This window comes from Oreochromis aureus, linkage group 12 (genome assembly GCF_013358895.1).
Source record: "Oreochromis aureus strain Israel breed Guangdong linkage group 12, ZZ_aureus, whole genome shotgun sequence".
NCBI lineage: Eukaryota > Metazoa > Chordata > Actinopteri > Cichliformes > Cichlidae > Oreochromis > Oreochromis aureus.
The window spans coordinates 27,154,523-27,170,852 of record NC_052953.1 but is presented as its reverse complement, the minus strand read 5'-3'; the positions used below and the strand labels follow the sequence as shown (position 1 = coordinate 27,170,852).

The 16,330-nt window shown below is 42.2% G+C and overlaps 1 protein-coding gene across 4 annotated transcripts in view; it reads right to left on the bottom strand.

The window, feature by feature from the left end:
• lmx1bb (LIM homeobox transcription factor 1, beta b) overlaps window positions 1-16,330 on the bottom strand; it is a 51,246-nt gene that overhangs the window by 33,527 nt on the left and 1,389 nt on the right. Inside the window, exons 1-5 of one of the 4 annotated variants that reach the window (XM_039620285.1) lie at window positions 14,753-15,335; window positions 14,449-14,592; window positions 12,895-13,690; window positions 12,464-12,706; window positions 11,784-11,970 (exon numbers count right to left, since the gene is read on the bottom strand). In XM_039620285.1, the coding sequence (XP_039476219.1) occupies window positions 11,784-11,970; window positions 12,464-12,602 (326 nt within the window). In that variant the 5' untranslated portion in view covers window positions 12,603-12,706; window positions 12,895-13,690; window positions 14,449-14,592; window positions 14,753-15,335. Of the gene's footprint in view, window positions 1-11,783; window positions 11,971-12,463; window positions 12,707-12,894; window positions 13,691-14,448; window positions 15,336-16,330 lie in introns of those variants that run through there. The other 3 variants (XM_039620286.1, XM_039620287.1, XM_031743183.2) reach the window with 3 other exon arrangements.

Below are 16,330 nucleotides of genomic sequence, written 5' to 3'. Positions count from 1 at the left end.
GCAAAACACAACAAAAACACAAGATAAAAATAAATAAATAAAAAGAAAAATAAATATCATCAAACTAAAAATCAATGTTTTATTTAAAAATATGTGACTCGGCACAGGAAAAATCTGCCAAAGACAGACTGAGAATCCCAGCTGAGCACAAAAACAGCTGAGCAATGACGCAATCAAGAACAGCTGGACTTTCCAGTATTCCCAGTGTTTGTTGTCTTAACTTTGCTGTCTGGAATATCTGACAAAATTATATACCTGATAATATGTAGTTTAACAAACAGTTTCTGATGCATATACTGTGCCCCACATCCCTGTCTAACAAGGATACATGCCTGGGGGTGGTTCAAACCAGCCAATCCAGGCAGGGAAATTTGCTCCGCCCTCTTCCAATGATGCAGGTGAAAGTTAATCAGTTACAAAAGTGCTACAAGTGAATTTGCATCCATTTGCATTATCATCAAACTACAATGATTCAAACAAATGACATATTTTGACATTTTTAAGCTAAAAAACGACAGAAATGAAATGAAATCAGCTTTCTCACATGTTAATCTAGAAATGTTGACATTTCGGGAAACACAAGGAAGAAGAAAATAAAAAAGATGAACTTGAAGCCTTTTGGTATGCCGAAATTTTGTTGTGTTTTTTTGTTTTTGTTGTGTGAAATAGCTTTGCAATGCAAACATTATGTAGTTTTGTGAATATCTTTTGCTAGGAAAACAAATTCTTATTCTAAAATGGTATCCTGTGGACAGTTTTGCACATTCAGGCCACCGTACTTAAAGATATATTGTTTTTTGTGTTTGTGTTAACATCAAACCTCTATTAAGCACTGATGATTCAGCATGTGGATCTTCTTAATCATGAGCCACTGGCTGGAAATCTCCACCCTACAGCACAATGACATGACAGTATTTTTTTGCCAGGAAAGATGACCCAAGTTGCCCACAGACACAATAATGACGACTAAAATACACGTGAGCAGAAGTCTATGTAGTTCCGAGGAGATGGCAAAATTTGAAATGGAGAAAGAGACACAGTGAGAACTACTTATTCCAATGTATAAATTGTGGTGAGGCTAAAACCTATAATAAAATCATGAATGGCTGTGTGTAGATAGACCCTCACATAGACATACTTGTGGGAAACAAGAAAAACATACACAGTGTACTGAGGCAGTGAAACTGCATGCAGCTTGGCGAATGTTAATAAGGATTATGGTTAATGCACTTATAGTATTCGTTGCAATGGCCAAACATGTTTTGCCACTGTCTTTGTGGAGGTTGAAGGTTCTGCCAAGCAACACAAACCTTCATGTTTATGTTGTTAAAAAAAAAAAAAAGGTTTCTCCGAGTCAAATTTAACTAAAAGAGAGTAAAGAAAGTCTGGAACCCTCAAGAGTATTAGATAGAAATTCCTTCTCTGTCAGACAGAACAAGGCTGTAAGTGCCATAATAATTTTTCTAACATGTAAGCCATAAAGCGATGTTGATGCCAGAGAGTGTGCTGTGACCTCTCTAACCTTGTGCCTGCTGCCTGGCTTCTGGTTAGTGTAAGCAGCATCCAGCTGAAAGCTACCAGAGGCCTCCAAGTGTATATGTGATGTTTCCAAGGAGAGATGGACCAATTAATCTGATTATAGTCGCAAATCCTCTGACATGTGTAGGCTCGTCTGCGACCATGTGTGCTACAGATGTGTGTCCATGTGTGCGGAAGCATGCGCGTACCTGTGTGCGTATGAGATAATGGGATGCAAAGACAGAGTGAAGTTAAGAGTCCACGCACAAAATCGAACCTGCAGGACTTACACAAAAATCCAGTGAGAACTTATTTTTTTCTTAAATCAGTCTAACAAAAGGGAACGGACCTTTCTGGGAAGAAAATGGTTGCATTGGAGTTGCATCTGTATTCGCATGCATGCCGTGGGTGAGCGGTCATTCTTCGGAAGTCGGAGAGAAACGGTTGAAAGTACCTGAAATAAAATCCTGGGTGAAATGGTAAACCATCTGTCAAAGCTTTTCGTGGTCTGTTTAAAAACACAACACCTGAGCACTTAAACAGCCCCTTTTTCATTGGCAGGGCTATGAATATGCCTATTCTGAGGGTGATGCTTTCATTTTCAAGCCTGAGATGCGAGTCAGTCACAGCTCAACGTATGTTTGTACCACTGACGGCGGCCTGCGCCGAGGGGCGGGAGGAAGTCGAACGAGGAGCTGACAGACAGGGCCTGATACTGCACTTCCACCACAGGCCAATCCCCAGCTAACCCCTGTGCTGACAGCCAGGATGTAGCACTCATCCACAGGCCACAGCCCAGATTCTGGGGCCCAGAAAAAGGAGAGCATGGAGAGCAGAGAGAGGGCTGCTCGGCTGATGATAGAGAATTGGGGGGGTGCGTAAGTAGTTGGTGGTTTGGGTGGCATGCACCACTTTTTGCACTTCCAGAGCTGCACGACCAAAAAGGAGAATCCAAAGAGTGGATCGCCTGCCAACAGCATGTCCGGCGATTGGCTGACACACAGACTCAGGCATAGGATGCGCACGTACAGCTACACACATGCAAGCACTTTCAAACAGGAATGCAAAAAAACATCACTAAACGCACCGTAGAGCTGGAACCTATCAGAAACAATGAGATAAACATTTCACACCACAAACACTCAAAGTGGCATTTTTCTTAAGTTGTGATTTTTCTGGTTTCTTCCCATAATAAAGACTTTGAGTGAAAGCAGCTACGGTTACATGGACATAAAGGAAGGAATTTTAACAGTGTGATGCTACAAGTCGTTTGCAGCATTCATCTACAAATATTCACAGTCCGTCTCAAGCTAGATGCAATTAGTTACATGACCTCATCAATAATTATTTTCTGCAGTATTTGTTGTGAGACAGAAACTTAGAATAACTGAAAGACGAGGGGTCAATAAATATTTCCGTCTTGCTCGGTGCTTTGCAGAAGCGCGGTGGATTGATGAGCGCTGAAGGCCGAGAGGCCACCAGTGACCCCGGCTGCACACTGCGAGAGGGCTCCCGCTCAGACCCGGCGCTGTCTCTCCAGCTGAGATCACAACACAACGATGGAGCTCTGGTTTCAGATCACAAATCTGGCCTGGGGGCTGGGACAGCGCTCCCCCTGTGATGCTGGGCCTGCAGGGCCAGCGTTAAGGCAGACAGAAACCCTGGGGGGGGGTCAGCCAACCCACCCACTCTCAGGAGGAGGCAGCGACAAGCACAGAGGCCAAAGACTGATCGGGGCGGCCTCGGAGCACAGATTTGCTTTTTTAACTGCTGAGGTTGGGTTTGAGCCTCAGCCTACTACAGCTATTTCTGTTCAACGGGGTTTCCAGCGAGCTGCCCCCAGAGGCAAATTCTGCGCATAAATAATGTGCTATGAGGCCAAGAGGTGGAATCAAACAATACCACGCGCCAGAGGAGGAAAATTTAGATGAATCGAGCAAACAACTCGGCCTTCACCTGCAGCAACGCATTTTTCTTATCGAGGCGGCAATATAGAAATTTCCATTCAGACACAACTAGAAAATCACACATGCAAAAAATCACAGACAACGATCTTTTTTTTTTTTTAATGTTGTATCCCCTTATCCATCCCTTTCATAGACACCGGATCATTTTGCAGCATTTTGGAGACGTGGAAATTCCCAGGAAGATGTATTGTAGCAACTTTCTGGGAAATATTAATATCTAACCAGCAGAGGAAAGGTAAAGGGAGAAGAGAAGGGATCGGGGGTGTACAGCGGGGGGGTGGGGTACAGACGATCAGTATCACGGCACGGTACCTGATCATAAAACGCCTCGTCTATTCAGCCCTTTCCAACCTACTGTGCACTTTTACCTCACTGTTTGACACCTTTTTTAGGCAGAACATACTGGCTCTCTCCTAAAGGACAGTGGAGATTTTGATGGGTGCTAAGAGCCCAGAATCATCTCCTACACACACACACTCCCTTTTCATAACGGCTGCACTGCAGATTCTCCACATCTGCCTTGCCTTACACCGCTTAACCCTGCTCTTACCAAGCCCCCCCATCATCTCTGCCTCCCTCCCGTGTCTCCACTCCCCCATCAGGATCATCCAAATATTTCCCCTCGCTGCTTTTTGAAGCTTCTATAGGTCACGGGACCTCATGCACAAATCATGCTGGCTTGCCGTGGGGGGGCCAGTCAGAGAGGACGGGAGTGAGTCAGACGCATAGAAATCCAATCTGCACTGTTTTCATACGGAGTTATTTTTCTTGCCAAGACAGCCATCACCAATCAGCAGCCGGTTCTAAACAGCGAGTTTAGGGAGCTCTCGCTCTAGATGCCGGTGCTGGCAGCTGATCGCAACCATATTCCCCAGCCACGCCAAGGGGAAGACACGAGGAGTAAATTCAGAGAGCCCTGACAGCCTGCAGTGGTTTAACATGGGGGTTAGCCCCAAATACATAGCTCTGGGTTTATGTTGATGGATGGATAACCAAATCCATTTCACTGTTTGCAATAAAACATAGATGTTAGTTTTTACACTGTGACACCACACTTGCTATGGGTGCTGAATTACGACATACTGAGAGAGCAAAAAAAATTCAGGAAGCCATCGGTTTTTAAAGGTTGTATTTTTGAGATGCAAGGGAGAGAAAAAAAGAAAAAGAAAACTCAGATACACAAAGATAATAAAGGATTTATCAGCCGTACGGTGTGTGGGCACAGGAGGTTCAATATCTAATGCAGGATTTTCATAACAGAGGATATTGGACAGGCCCTAAAACCATGCCGGTAAACAGGACAGACAGGGGAGGATGAGCCAGTGTGGACCTTCCCTCCCACCTGCAGAGCAAAACCAGTTCAGGGTGAGAGGAGATGCTGGGCAGGAATCTGCAAGTGCTGGTTAAAGTAATCACATTGGTCTCACTGCATCTGATCTGCAGTCTAACAGACTTCCAAACAGTTGAATGAGTAAATAAAGTGCCCCAGGGGACTCCCGCTGGAGATGGATTACCACAAGGGTGCACACACAAAAGGAGCCGAAGCCCCACAACCCGATGTGAGCTGCAGACAAAAGCCTTGCACTGGACCTCGACCAGGGAACTGGCAAACTTTATTAATCTCATCCTAGACTGAACCTCCTGCTACTGGAATTTATGCACTTATAGGCAGGACTCATGCTTGCTGTGAATCTGAGCAGGTACACGCTCCGTGTGTGTATCTGCTCAGATTCACAGAGATAGGTAGGTACACACGCAGGTACGTGTCTGTGTGTATCTATCTCTGATTGTGTGCATAGGCAGGAGAAAATCCCGCGTGTACTTTGTACTTTGCGCAGATGCTGGTGCAAACTTTGAAACATGCTGTCCTGCAGATGCAAAAATGCGTGCCCCTGTGTGTGAGTGTGTGTCAACTCGAGTGCACAGACCACATAAGATGACTCTCATGCTCACTTGGCTGTGTAGCTCGGGTCTTGAGGGGACTAAGGGCCACGGCATTCTGTAGCCCAATCCCACCCCGGCCCTATTCTTCCCTCTTTCTAGGCCTGACACAAATAAAAGGATTAGGAGCCCCCGTTTCCGTCAGGCCCTCCATTCAAAACAAAGCTCCGACCAGCTTAGTGTCACACTTAATGATAAAAGTGCAAATCTCTGTCAGTCACTTTGGGCAGGAATACCGGTATTTGGGGGCTAATCTCATTTGATGAAGATTAAAAGGGTTAAAAAGAAGACAAGGAAATGTGTTATGATGCATCTGTGCAAAAAAATAAGTAAAAATAAATAAATAAATCTACACTGCTGTAATTCAAAGGACCAACATGACATGACGAGGTGCTGAAATGTGTCTTTTATAACGCAGTGTGAATGAGAGGCAGTGGATCGAGCTTAGATTAAAGACAAAAGACAGAAAGGGGCTGAGAGAGAGGAAGCAAGTACACATGCACATGCGCCCACACCCTCACAAAAAAAAACAAAAAAACTGGGATGTATGTAGACAAACACACTGCTCTGCCCATTCCCATGTAGAGCTAGAATGTGTGACGTGAGTGTGAGAGTAAGCCTTGGGCACACAACAGTCTGAATGCAGCACTTGCCACTATGATGCCAGTCCTCTCTAGTGTATCTGTGAAAAGCCTACGTGTTGGAAAAACATTCCAGAGTGGGATCACATATACACAGTTGGGGCCAGCGGCAATATCGCGAGCCAGCAGCAGAGGCCATGTCTCAATTTCTCATGCCCGTTCGACCTGCCAGCCTGAAGGAACAAGTGTGGGCTATTTCCAAGCTATAAACCAGACAAAAGATGAAAAGATTTGAAATGTAATCAGAAGTGTTGCTAATAATTAGGAACTGTTACCCTCTCAGTGGCACGTGGAAAACGATGCGTCCTTTAAGAATAAGTCATTACTGTAGCTGCAAAAATCCGGCTACTGAAAATGCTTGCTGTCCTGATTTAAACATGTAATCTGGGAAATCAAAATTGAAAACATTTGCTGAGCGTGTGTATTTTTTCGGCTGGCTACTTTAAGGAGGCCATTACAGTATTTCACTGATTTAGCCAAAATCTAATTTGTAAATTGCATTTAATGGTTTGTGGTTGTCGTACTTTTTGTTATGAAGAGTTGTCACGCTGTGAAAATAAACCTGAAGGCCCGAGGACTTGGAACCGGTAATGAAAATCCCTGCATCGCCGAGTCGAGGGCTTTCTCTCGACCGTCGCTGATTAGCATTCCCGACTGACTGACATGTCCCACTGGCTGCCTAACTGCTGGCTTTAGGAGATGAGGTTAAATTGTGGCTACCAACAAATTGCACGCTTGAGTTCCTCTGCACCCCTCTGCTATCATCCAGTGTAATGTGAGCACACCAGGCAGATCCCTCTGCAGATCCTTCTCCTCCCCTGCACAACAGCTCCCCCACACAAAGCCACAGAGACCTCTTTCCACATCCCTTGCCACCAGTCTGGCCTCTAAAGTGGTGATGGGCATTACCGTGGCTGAGCCTCTGTGGCTTCCCATAGCGTCCTGCAAAGTGCTTTGTGCTCCAACTGTTGCTACACACACACACGCACACACTACTCATCCCCTGCACCCAGGGAGGACTAAAACACAGGGGGGAAATGCCTTTAGAAACAGGAAGATCAATCACATCACTCGATTTGATAACACAATACTTGGGCTTGATATTTACTGATAACGTCAGAAAGCCACTGACTGCCAGACAAAACCAGTGAGCTCTTTACGGATGTAACTTAAAAACGTGCAAAACCTTTTTTTTTTTTTACATGTAGAGCTCACGGAAAAATTAAATATCACACTTTATGGGAACTAGAAAGGACAACAAAAGAAGAAGAAAAAACCCACAGATGCTGGTAGTGATGCAAATAAACACACTTTAACAGGTCTTTTTAATGGTCTAAATGTGTTTGGGGGGCGGGGTGGGGTGCACAGTTAGCAAACCATGAGATGACAGATGATGCATCCTAGTATGCTGCTGGGACAGGCCGAGCCATGTTGACATAAAACCCAATACTTCCTTACAGAGGAACGGGGCCAGCTTCAGCTAGCTCCTTGCCGAGCACTAAAAAATCCCAGCAAGCTGAAGCAATATTATCCAGTTTTGTGTTTCTAACATTAGATTTGTCTCTCTGTAGAGGTCCTCTCTTATTTACCCAAGAGCAGCAGCTAAAGACACATTTTTATCCTTTTTAGGCAGAATTAAGGAATAGAAAGTTAAGGAAGCCTTCCACACACAAAAAAACAGTAATACACACTCGCATCTGCCTGCAGAGCTGCCTGTGAAGCACTTTAAAATACACGAGGACAGTCTTTAACTGCAAAACTACCCAGCTGGGCTGGCAGCACAAAACACATCCCGGTGGCTTTTAAAAAAAATTATTTTTATATCTTTATTTTTTAAATGTTTGCTATCCATATAGTGAGTGTTCACAAGTGCTAGGCCACACGGGAGTGTCCTTGTGAGTGTAAAACACACACACGCACACAAAATGGGTGAGCTAACACAGAAACCCAGCCGTCAGCATCTATCCGGCACACACACACACACACTGCTGCTGCTGCTGCGTCCCAAGCACGGCTAATTAAAAAACAACAATTTCACAGGAGGGCGCTCCAAACTGTTCTAAAACGCACCTCTCAGCACACCGGGGGATCGTCCTGGAATACACGGGAGGTGAGACTGGTTCTGGGAGCTCTTCTTTTATGGCTTCATCACCGCTGTGTTTTTCTACTGCTCATACTACCGTGACCTGAATTAAATTTAGCCTCCGGCACGTGAGGTAAAAGATTTAGAAAAAAAAATATGCATGCTGATGTATTTGGATGGCTTACAAATGGAACATTTTAAAATAACATGTTGCTAGACAATAAAAGTTTATAGAGCATGAGGAAAAAAAACTCCACTATGAAATGAAAGGTTTTTTATGCATCAGTGGGACCCAAAAGTAGGCGGCGTGGTGTATAATATAGTTAGTTAATGTTATGTTTTGTAGATGGAGCCTATGGCAGTTTCTAACAAGACAGTCCATTACAGGGGTGTTGTCCAACACTTGGGTTCAAATGATAAGCCTTATTACACGGCTGCTTTCAAAGCATCTGCTCGGCTAGAAGAAAAGGCCCCCCCTTGGGGAAAAGATCTCTCTCTTTCTAATGATGTATAATTGACCTCCGAACACCAGGGCACAACAAACTCGGTCGGATTGGCCTGATTCCACACTACCTTTCACATACCGTGTGTCTCGTTTGAGCTTGTTGCTCCTCCACGACTACACCTCTCGTCCAACTGACAGCTCTTAGCCCTGAAAATATTCTTAGTGTAAATACATTACATTTGATTTTTCTTTTTACCTAACACGTCGACGGCTGCTCTTAAAAACCATCAAAAATACTTCTCATTCAAAAGAAATAACAAAACAGATAATGGCAAGCACAGGTCAGTTACACACACACACGTGCATACACTCTCAAAGCCAAACATATGGGAAAAAGACTAATAAAATCCAATCTTGTTACTATATAATTGCACTATATGGAGCAGGTTGTGTTGAACTGGGTTGGTGGGAGTTTTAATAATACAGTACACAATTGTTTTCCCCCGTCTGCACTTAAACCTGTTCCAAAGGTGTGAAAAAAGACTGCTTGCCAATTCCTTGATTTATTATAGCTAGTGAGAGCTGATTACGGGGCATGAATCAGTTGATGTTGGAATGTTATTAGGCACGTAGACCTCTGTACGGCTAGGAGCTCTCTTCACAGCCCAAAGCAGTTTGTGGGCTGACAAATGCATCTTAAATGGATGTCATAAAAGTCAAAAAGGTGCCAATTACATCTTTAAGTATCCCATCAATGCAAATGGAATAAACAACGTTAAAAAAAAAAAGGAAAAAAAAAGACAGGGGATATACCAAAACCAAACCTGGGAGGAGTTTAAAAAAACAAACAAACAAACAAACAAAAAAGAAGGTGGGAGAAGAATAAAAGACGTGATGAATAATAGCGTGTGAGAGCAGGACGGCGCCCAGCAGGTTGTTGCGTTTGGCTGCAGTGGTCAGCTTTGCCACACAAGCTCACCAGGCAGAGAGGGAAAAAGAGGGAAATGGTCAGCTATATTCCAAATATGGTTCCTCAAGAGCATATCAGAAACTAAACGCCAGCCAGTAGATATTATCAGGCAGGCAGACACAGCCTGCCAGTCTTGGCACGTCTGTCTTTATCTCTTCTTTTTACACACACCGAATTCATTTCAAAAATTCTCCAAATGGACAACGCTGAAGCAGGCATGAGAAAGAGATCCCTTCTCCCTCTCTCTCTCCCTCTCTCTCCCTGCCGGACTGTCTAAACTTCCAGGCACCTCTGAGCTGTGACGCCGTGACTCTGGTATCCCCTAGTTACCGCTATGAATTTTCCATTGTTATCAGCCGACTACACTCCTGTCACAGAGCTGGATGAATGGCACGCATGGCAATAGATGTAACTCTTTGTTGCTTGCAAGGTATCTAGCAGAGAGCCATAATGTCCCGGTAATCGAAGTAGAATTGTTAAAAAGGCCGGACACAAAAAGCTGAAAATTTAGTGACAAGCATGAAAAGCGCTCATGCGATGAGAAACACAGGCCACCCCAGGGTCCTCATAGGCCAAACAGCAACCCTCACTATTGTAATACTTGTGTTATTTAAGCTCACTATTTGCTTCCCTATATCTGCCATCTCTGCTGGTTTGTTATAATTTACTGATTCCATTCACTAATTTATTCTGCTTCACAGTGAATGCTCGTCCTGCTTTAAGTGTTTGCATGGGAAAAATTTAACACCTGCAATTTAACTTACATTTTTTAAAATGATTTCTGTTGTATGCCTGAATTAAAACATAAAGCTATTGTAGCTTTTAATTAAAAAAAAGAAAAAAGAAATACAATGGGACAATTCCTTGTAGTTTTAAGACTGTACTAGTCTAATTGCACAAAAAATAAATACAATTCTCCTTTATTTAAAAAAAAAATATTAGCATTAGCTGTAATAATAATTATGGTGTTTTATTTTCTCACGCTTAGCTTAATGTGTTGTTGTGTATTGAGTAAAGCAAATGTCCAGATGAACAATCTGCACTCAGTCTGCTGATGTAATGCAGCAGTATAGCAATTTAACTTACAGCCATTTTTTTTATTGTAATCATCATCATCATTATTATTATTATTTAGATATTTGGAAAAGCTGAAAATTGAATGATTACACCAGATTTATACATGCATGTATATATAATTTTATCTTTGCACGTCGAATCGCGCTTGTGCACATGGCCGAACTTTTAATTATTACCTCAGCTTTGCAGGTTGGTGTAATTCTGTGCAAAATTTTGCGCATATTGCTTTTCAATAAACGGTTAAATTGTTGCCATATATGGTGACGCCTGCCACGCATTTCTAATAAACCAAATAAGAATAAGAAGAGTCGGAATAACTTAAAACGGTAATAATCATATAGAAAATAACTAGTAAAATCTGATTACATCAATGAAAAAAAAAAACGTGATATTAAGAATGAAGGAATATGAGTTGATCGGAAAATAAATCGTAAGAGCGCCGTAGTCTCAGACTACGTTTTCCATATTTGAAAAACTCTGAAGCGGCTGCTGGTAAAGTGAAAATGTATGACAATAAGCGGAAAAAATAAAAATCAAGACTGCACCACGCCTGCATATTCTCGGGCCTGAGTGGAATCGCATCTTTTTCCTATAAATGCATCCGCTGCGAAGAGACAAACGTGGAAATATCGTGGGCCAGTGTGACAATAATAAAGCCAAGTACACGACAATAATATATGACCGCTAATGCGAGCAGCCCGAGTGCGAGTCTGAGCACTCTTATAATATTAAATATATATATATCTTTTCTTAACAACGAAAAGACATTTGGTTTAATTCCGCTTTCTCTTTTTTTAAATATGCATTTTACATGAAGTAAATATAAACCAACGGAGGAAGGAGCGATGGCAACAGGTTCATTTAAGTCTCCTTATTTTCACGGTTACATCTTTTTTTAAAAATTCAAATAGCATTTTATACTACAGCTGAATGACGTTTCAGGTGAACTTTTGCGCACAGGAGGCCTCCGGGTCAGGTCAACAGAAACCATCCAATGTACCCATTTTTGAAAAAAAAAATGATTTAAAAAAACCACTGAATCACCAAAACAATGCGATGAAATGCACACATAAAAAAAGAGAGAGAAAGTGAGACAGAGAGGGAGGGAAAGCGAAAAGTCCTTCCCGGAAACTGTGCTTACTGTTGGTAATCGTGTTTGCAGTAAAGTTTCCTTTCTCTGAAGTAACAGCTGTTGGTGAGGGGCTGTTGACACACGGTGCACTGCAAACACTCTTCGTGCCACGAGGAATCGTTGACTCTCATCAAGAAGCGGTCGGAGATGGGACGCTGGCATCCTTCACACACGGATCTGTGATGACATTCAGTCCCTGGGAAAAGGCACAAGAGTTTCCCGTCAGAAAGAAAGAAATAGGCCTGAATCGAGGACTGCAATAAGTGATAACTGATAAAAGCCCCCAAATCATTTCAGATTTTGCCAGTCTGTTTGAAGCAATCCGCTGAGGTTTAAGATATTATTATAAAGGAAACAGGGTTGCAATTGATTTTATTTACTCTTCATATAAGGCCCGAATTACGCCACCATCCAGACTGCAACAATAATAGTAATATATATATAGAGAGAGATATTTTTTTAAAAGGTGCTATTTCTCTTTATCTGGATCTGTTATTATATCAATTTGCACGCATAAGTGCGACCTTTCGTCGGTTTTGCATACTTTTGAACTGATATCAGGAAATAAACAGCAGTGTGGGCGCATGCATAGAAAAGAAAATAATAATGACATCCAAACACAACAAGCGAGCGTTTGATCACGCAGATCAGAGTAATTTACACAACAGAAAAAGAAAAAGAAGACTCACCGAGCATAACTCCGAGCGTGGCTTGTCCCGATCGCAGGGGATGATCTTCTATTTTAATGCCGTCTAGCATGATGCACGTCTCGGACTGTTCACCCGCGGAGAGGCGCTCCAGTGACACCAGACCTGTTGCAATATCCATAAGAATACGGTCAGACGTGACAAGAAAATCCCGGGCACACAGAGCTGATCGGAGAGGGGGAAATGCTGTGTAGGAAGCCGTCTGAGATCCGTGTGGGATACAGCCTGCAGCTCGGAGGAGGAGGAAAGGGGAAAATAAACTAAACTGTGAGGAGGAAAAACTCGACTTTGTGCTCGCAATGGCTAAAAGGTAAAGGCAGTTAAAAGCTGGCTATGTAAATCCCTGATGTGTCAGAGAAGCGTGCAGGAAGACAAAGCTAATAAGAAACTGTGGAAACTCTCTGAACAGTCACCTGTTATGATAAGAGGACCGAGGAAGCTTTATCTTCTCGTCCCTAAGCCGACGGGAGAAGTCTGGAAAAATGTCTTCACGGGATTACAGTCTCGCCAAGGAAAAAAGCGCAGAAGTAAAAGTTGAGAACAAATCCAAAGATAGTAGTGTGTGTGTGTGTGTGTGTGCGTGTGTGTATGAGTGTGTGTGTGTAGGATGTCCCGGCAGTAACTCTTTGGAAGTAACAGAGACGGTTGGTTGGTTGTGCCCCTGTCGCTGCAAAAGTCTGAGATCGAGATTGAAGCGAGTAGATCCTCCCACTCCTGCATGCATGGCTACACTTTTTTTTCAGTCCTCCATTCACTGCTATTGGGATGCTATTGGAGCAGAGTACAGTGAGCTCCACGCAGTCCAATAACAACACACAGACAGGCAACCTAAAGCAGACAGCCCAAAGTGATATTTTACTGAGGCCTGACCTGCCATCATAGCAATAATAATAACAACAACAACAATAATAATACAGATAATAACACAATTGAAGTATTATTACATTGTGTGGTGGATTAAATAATGCGGCTTTTTGATGCCATAAAATGCCCTCCGTGGACTCAGTGGACATTTGTTATATACTGTGAAAAACATGCATATAAATTTAGGCAGTGTGTGTATGTGTGTGTTTGTGTTTCCACGCTCTTTTGTGTATTGTCTCCAGTGGAAGCTGCTGTTGCCTTTCAGCTGATGCACCTGGCGATCAGTGGCGATAACAGCGGGCTGTCCAGCGCGGAGGTGGCCTCTGCCAACCACAGTATATTCATCTTAAGGAAGGTCAGAGAGGAAAAATAATAAATAAATAAATAATAATTGACACGATCTTCCTGACAACAAATACAACCTTCTTGTTTAAGAACTGATCTTTATTTTAATTTTATTATTATTAATATTATTATTTAATGTGAGGATCCCACAGCAAAATAAAACGAACCCCCATATTATAAATACTTGAAATTATCAGTTAAAAAAATCCACGTGCTTTTTAAGGTACATTAATAAAAACCGACGAATTCAGATTTTACAAATAGAAAAAAAAAATCAGACATTATCAGAAAAAAAGTCATTCGTCAAGGTTCGATCAAGATGTTTAAAAATCTGCGAAGGGGTACCCTAATGCACTGAGACCGGCCTGAAATTACAGGGCTGCTAATGAGATCGTCCACTGTGTCCCGTGACACGCTGCGTGGCACAGTGTAATATACTTCTATAGCTGCACACCCGGGGTAGGCAAAAATAAGAGTGGACACATGGAGAAGGCCGGGGGACAGTAAATATTATATTATAGTAAATATTATATTTATATTATACTGGGGTGAGCTATAGCTTTTTGTGGACTTTATTTAAAGTGTCATAACGGTTCCACGTAATAATAATAATAAGAATAGATTTTTAAGTAAACTGTGCAAATAAACAGGTATTTTTACATAATTTAATGTAATATTTTCTCTCAGGAAAAAAAATGGACCCTTAAAAAAAAAACAATCATATGTCAGTATATCACATCTCCACAGCCAGTGTTTACCTTCAGTCCAAAGGCCTGCTGTGTGTTGTTTCTTACAGCCTTTGTGAAGCATCAAGGCGATGACCTGTAGCCCAGTTTGGGGAAACAGAGAAGAGATTGTTGCCGTTGCCCTCTGCTGTTCAACAGGAGAACAGCTGGCGATCACTAAAACAGGCACAGAGAGGAGATTTCACCCACAGTGGCAGTTTTAGATGAATTTAACCATAGCAGAAATGTTTACAGCACACCGAAATCTAATATAAATATTTAAATTCGTTGCATTTCCCATCGGAGGACTCGTGTTCTTGCTAAAATGAGGACATACCTGCCACTCATGAAGTCATCCACCCCCGGTTTGCTTGGTTTCCTTCCAGCGCTTCTATCAGCATGGGGTCAATTACCTCCGCCCACTATATTGGATTATCTTACCACTAAGCAGCATTAGGAGCTGAGGACTACCAATACAATATAATCAATACATTTAAAGAAAAGGAAAGGAAGAAAAGCATGTGGTACCTCTCCTCCCTCCATTCATTTAGCAGTTATCGGCCAGGTCACTCGCGTGAATGAGGACATCAAACATTCATTCAATAAATCAATCCGCCGACTTTCAGCCTGCGGTGTTTTAATGAGGCACTACATGACAAGCCCTCCCTCGCCTTCCAGGGCGGAAAAAAAAACGTTGCAGCAGGTGTGCAGAACAGAAAGCAATGGTCTCTAAAGTTAGGCAATTTACTTTAAGCTAAGCAGAACTGTTGCGTCCATCGGAAAGGTAAGAGATCATTATAATGCGCCCTCAGAGAGGCTAACGTTCCTGCAGGAGTTCGCTGTAATTCTGGTTTCAGGCTTCACTTAATAATTCTGAAAGTAAAAACATAAAAAAAATAAAAATAATAATTTTAATAATAATTTTCATTTCAATTAGGGAAGTAGCAAAAACGTGATTCCACAATGGAATTATCGCGGAAGGAAAGTTTTTTTCTTCTTCTTTGAAGCAAAACAAAACTGCGGTTTTTGCGCAAACTTTTGCCTTCTATAAAGTCAAACTTTTCTATTTCATTAAGGCAGAATTAAAAAAAAAACAAATGTAAGGGAAGTGCATAAGGAAGCAAGGAAATAAATACAGCCCACTCGCTGGAGTAAAATTAATGTATCATAATTAATCAGTGTAGGCCGATTCAAAAAACAGAAGAGGAAGCCTACTGCAGAAAGGGGAATGAAATAATTACGATAATTTCATCAAATTAAAACATCGTTTTAAATTTAATAAAACTGAAACATGGGCACAAAAAATACGGACAATCGTTCTGCTTTAATTACATTTACACTGCGGTGTGTTTTTGGGAGGCACTCACAATTCATTCAGTTTCCAGCTCAGAGGATAACTCCAGCAGTGTCCGGCCTGCTCTGCTTAAACCCGGAGGCTACAATCAATGCAGCGACGCAAAGTCTCAGAAAATCACCTTTAAAACGTAAAACTATAATCCATATCACCCCGCATGTGTGGGCCGGTAATACTGCGCTGCACCTCATCTAATGCCCCCTTTTCTTTACCATTATAGGCTCATTTGTACTAAAACGCTCATATTACTAATTATTCCTAAAACAAAGCTCGCCGATAAGCTTTTTTTTCTCTAGAAAAAAAATAAAATACCTCAGCGAAAATGGGACGAGCATTTCACATCCTCAGAGGTAGCAAACCAAAGACATAATGGCTCCCTAAATTGCAGGGCTTGAAGACTTTGATAGTTAACTCACTTTGATCTTTTAATGAGTCTAAGCTCTCCACGATGCCCCCTTTTTTAAGCTCGAATGAAAAAAAACCCGCTCACACACACACTTCCTTTATTTTTTTGTTGTTGCTGCCGATCTGCACTTGAACACCTACAAAACCTTCACATTG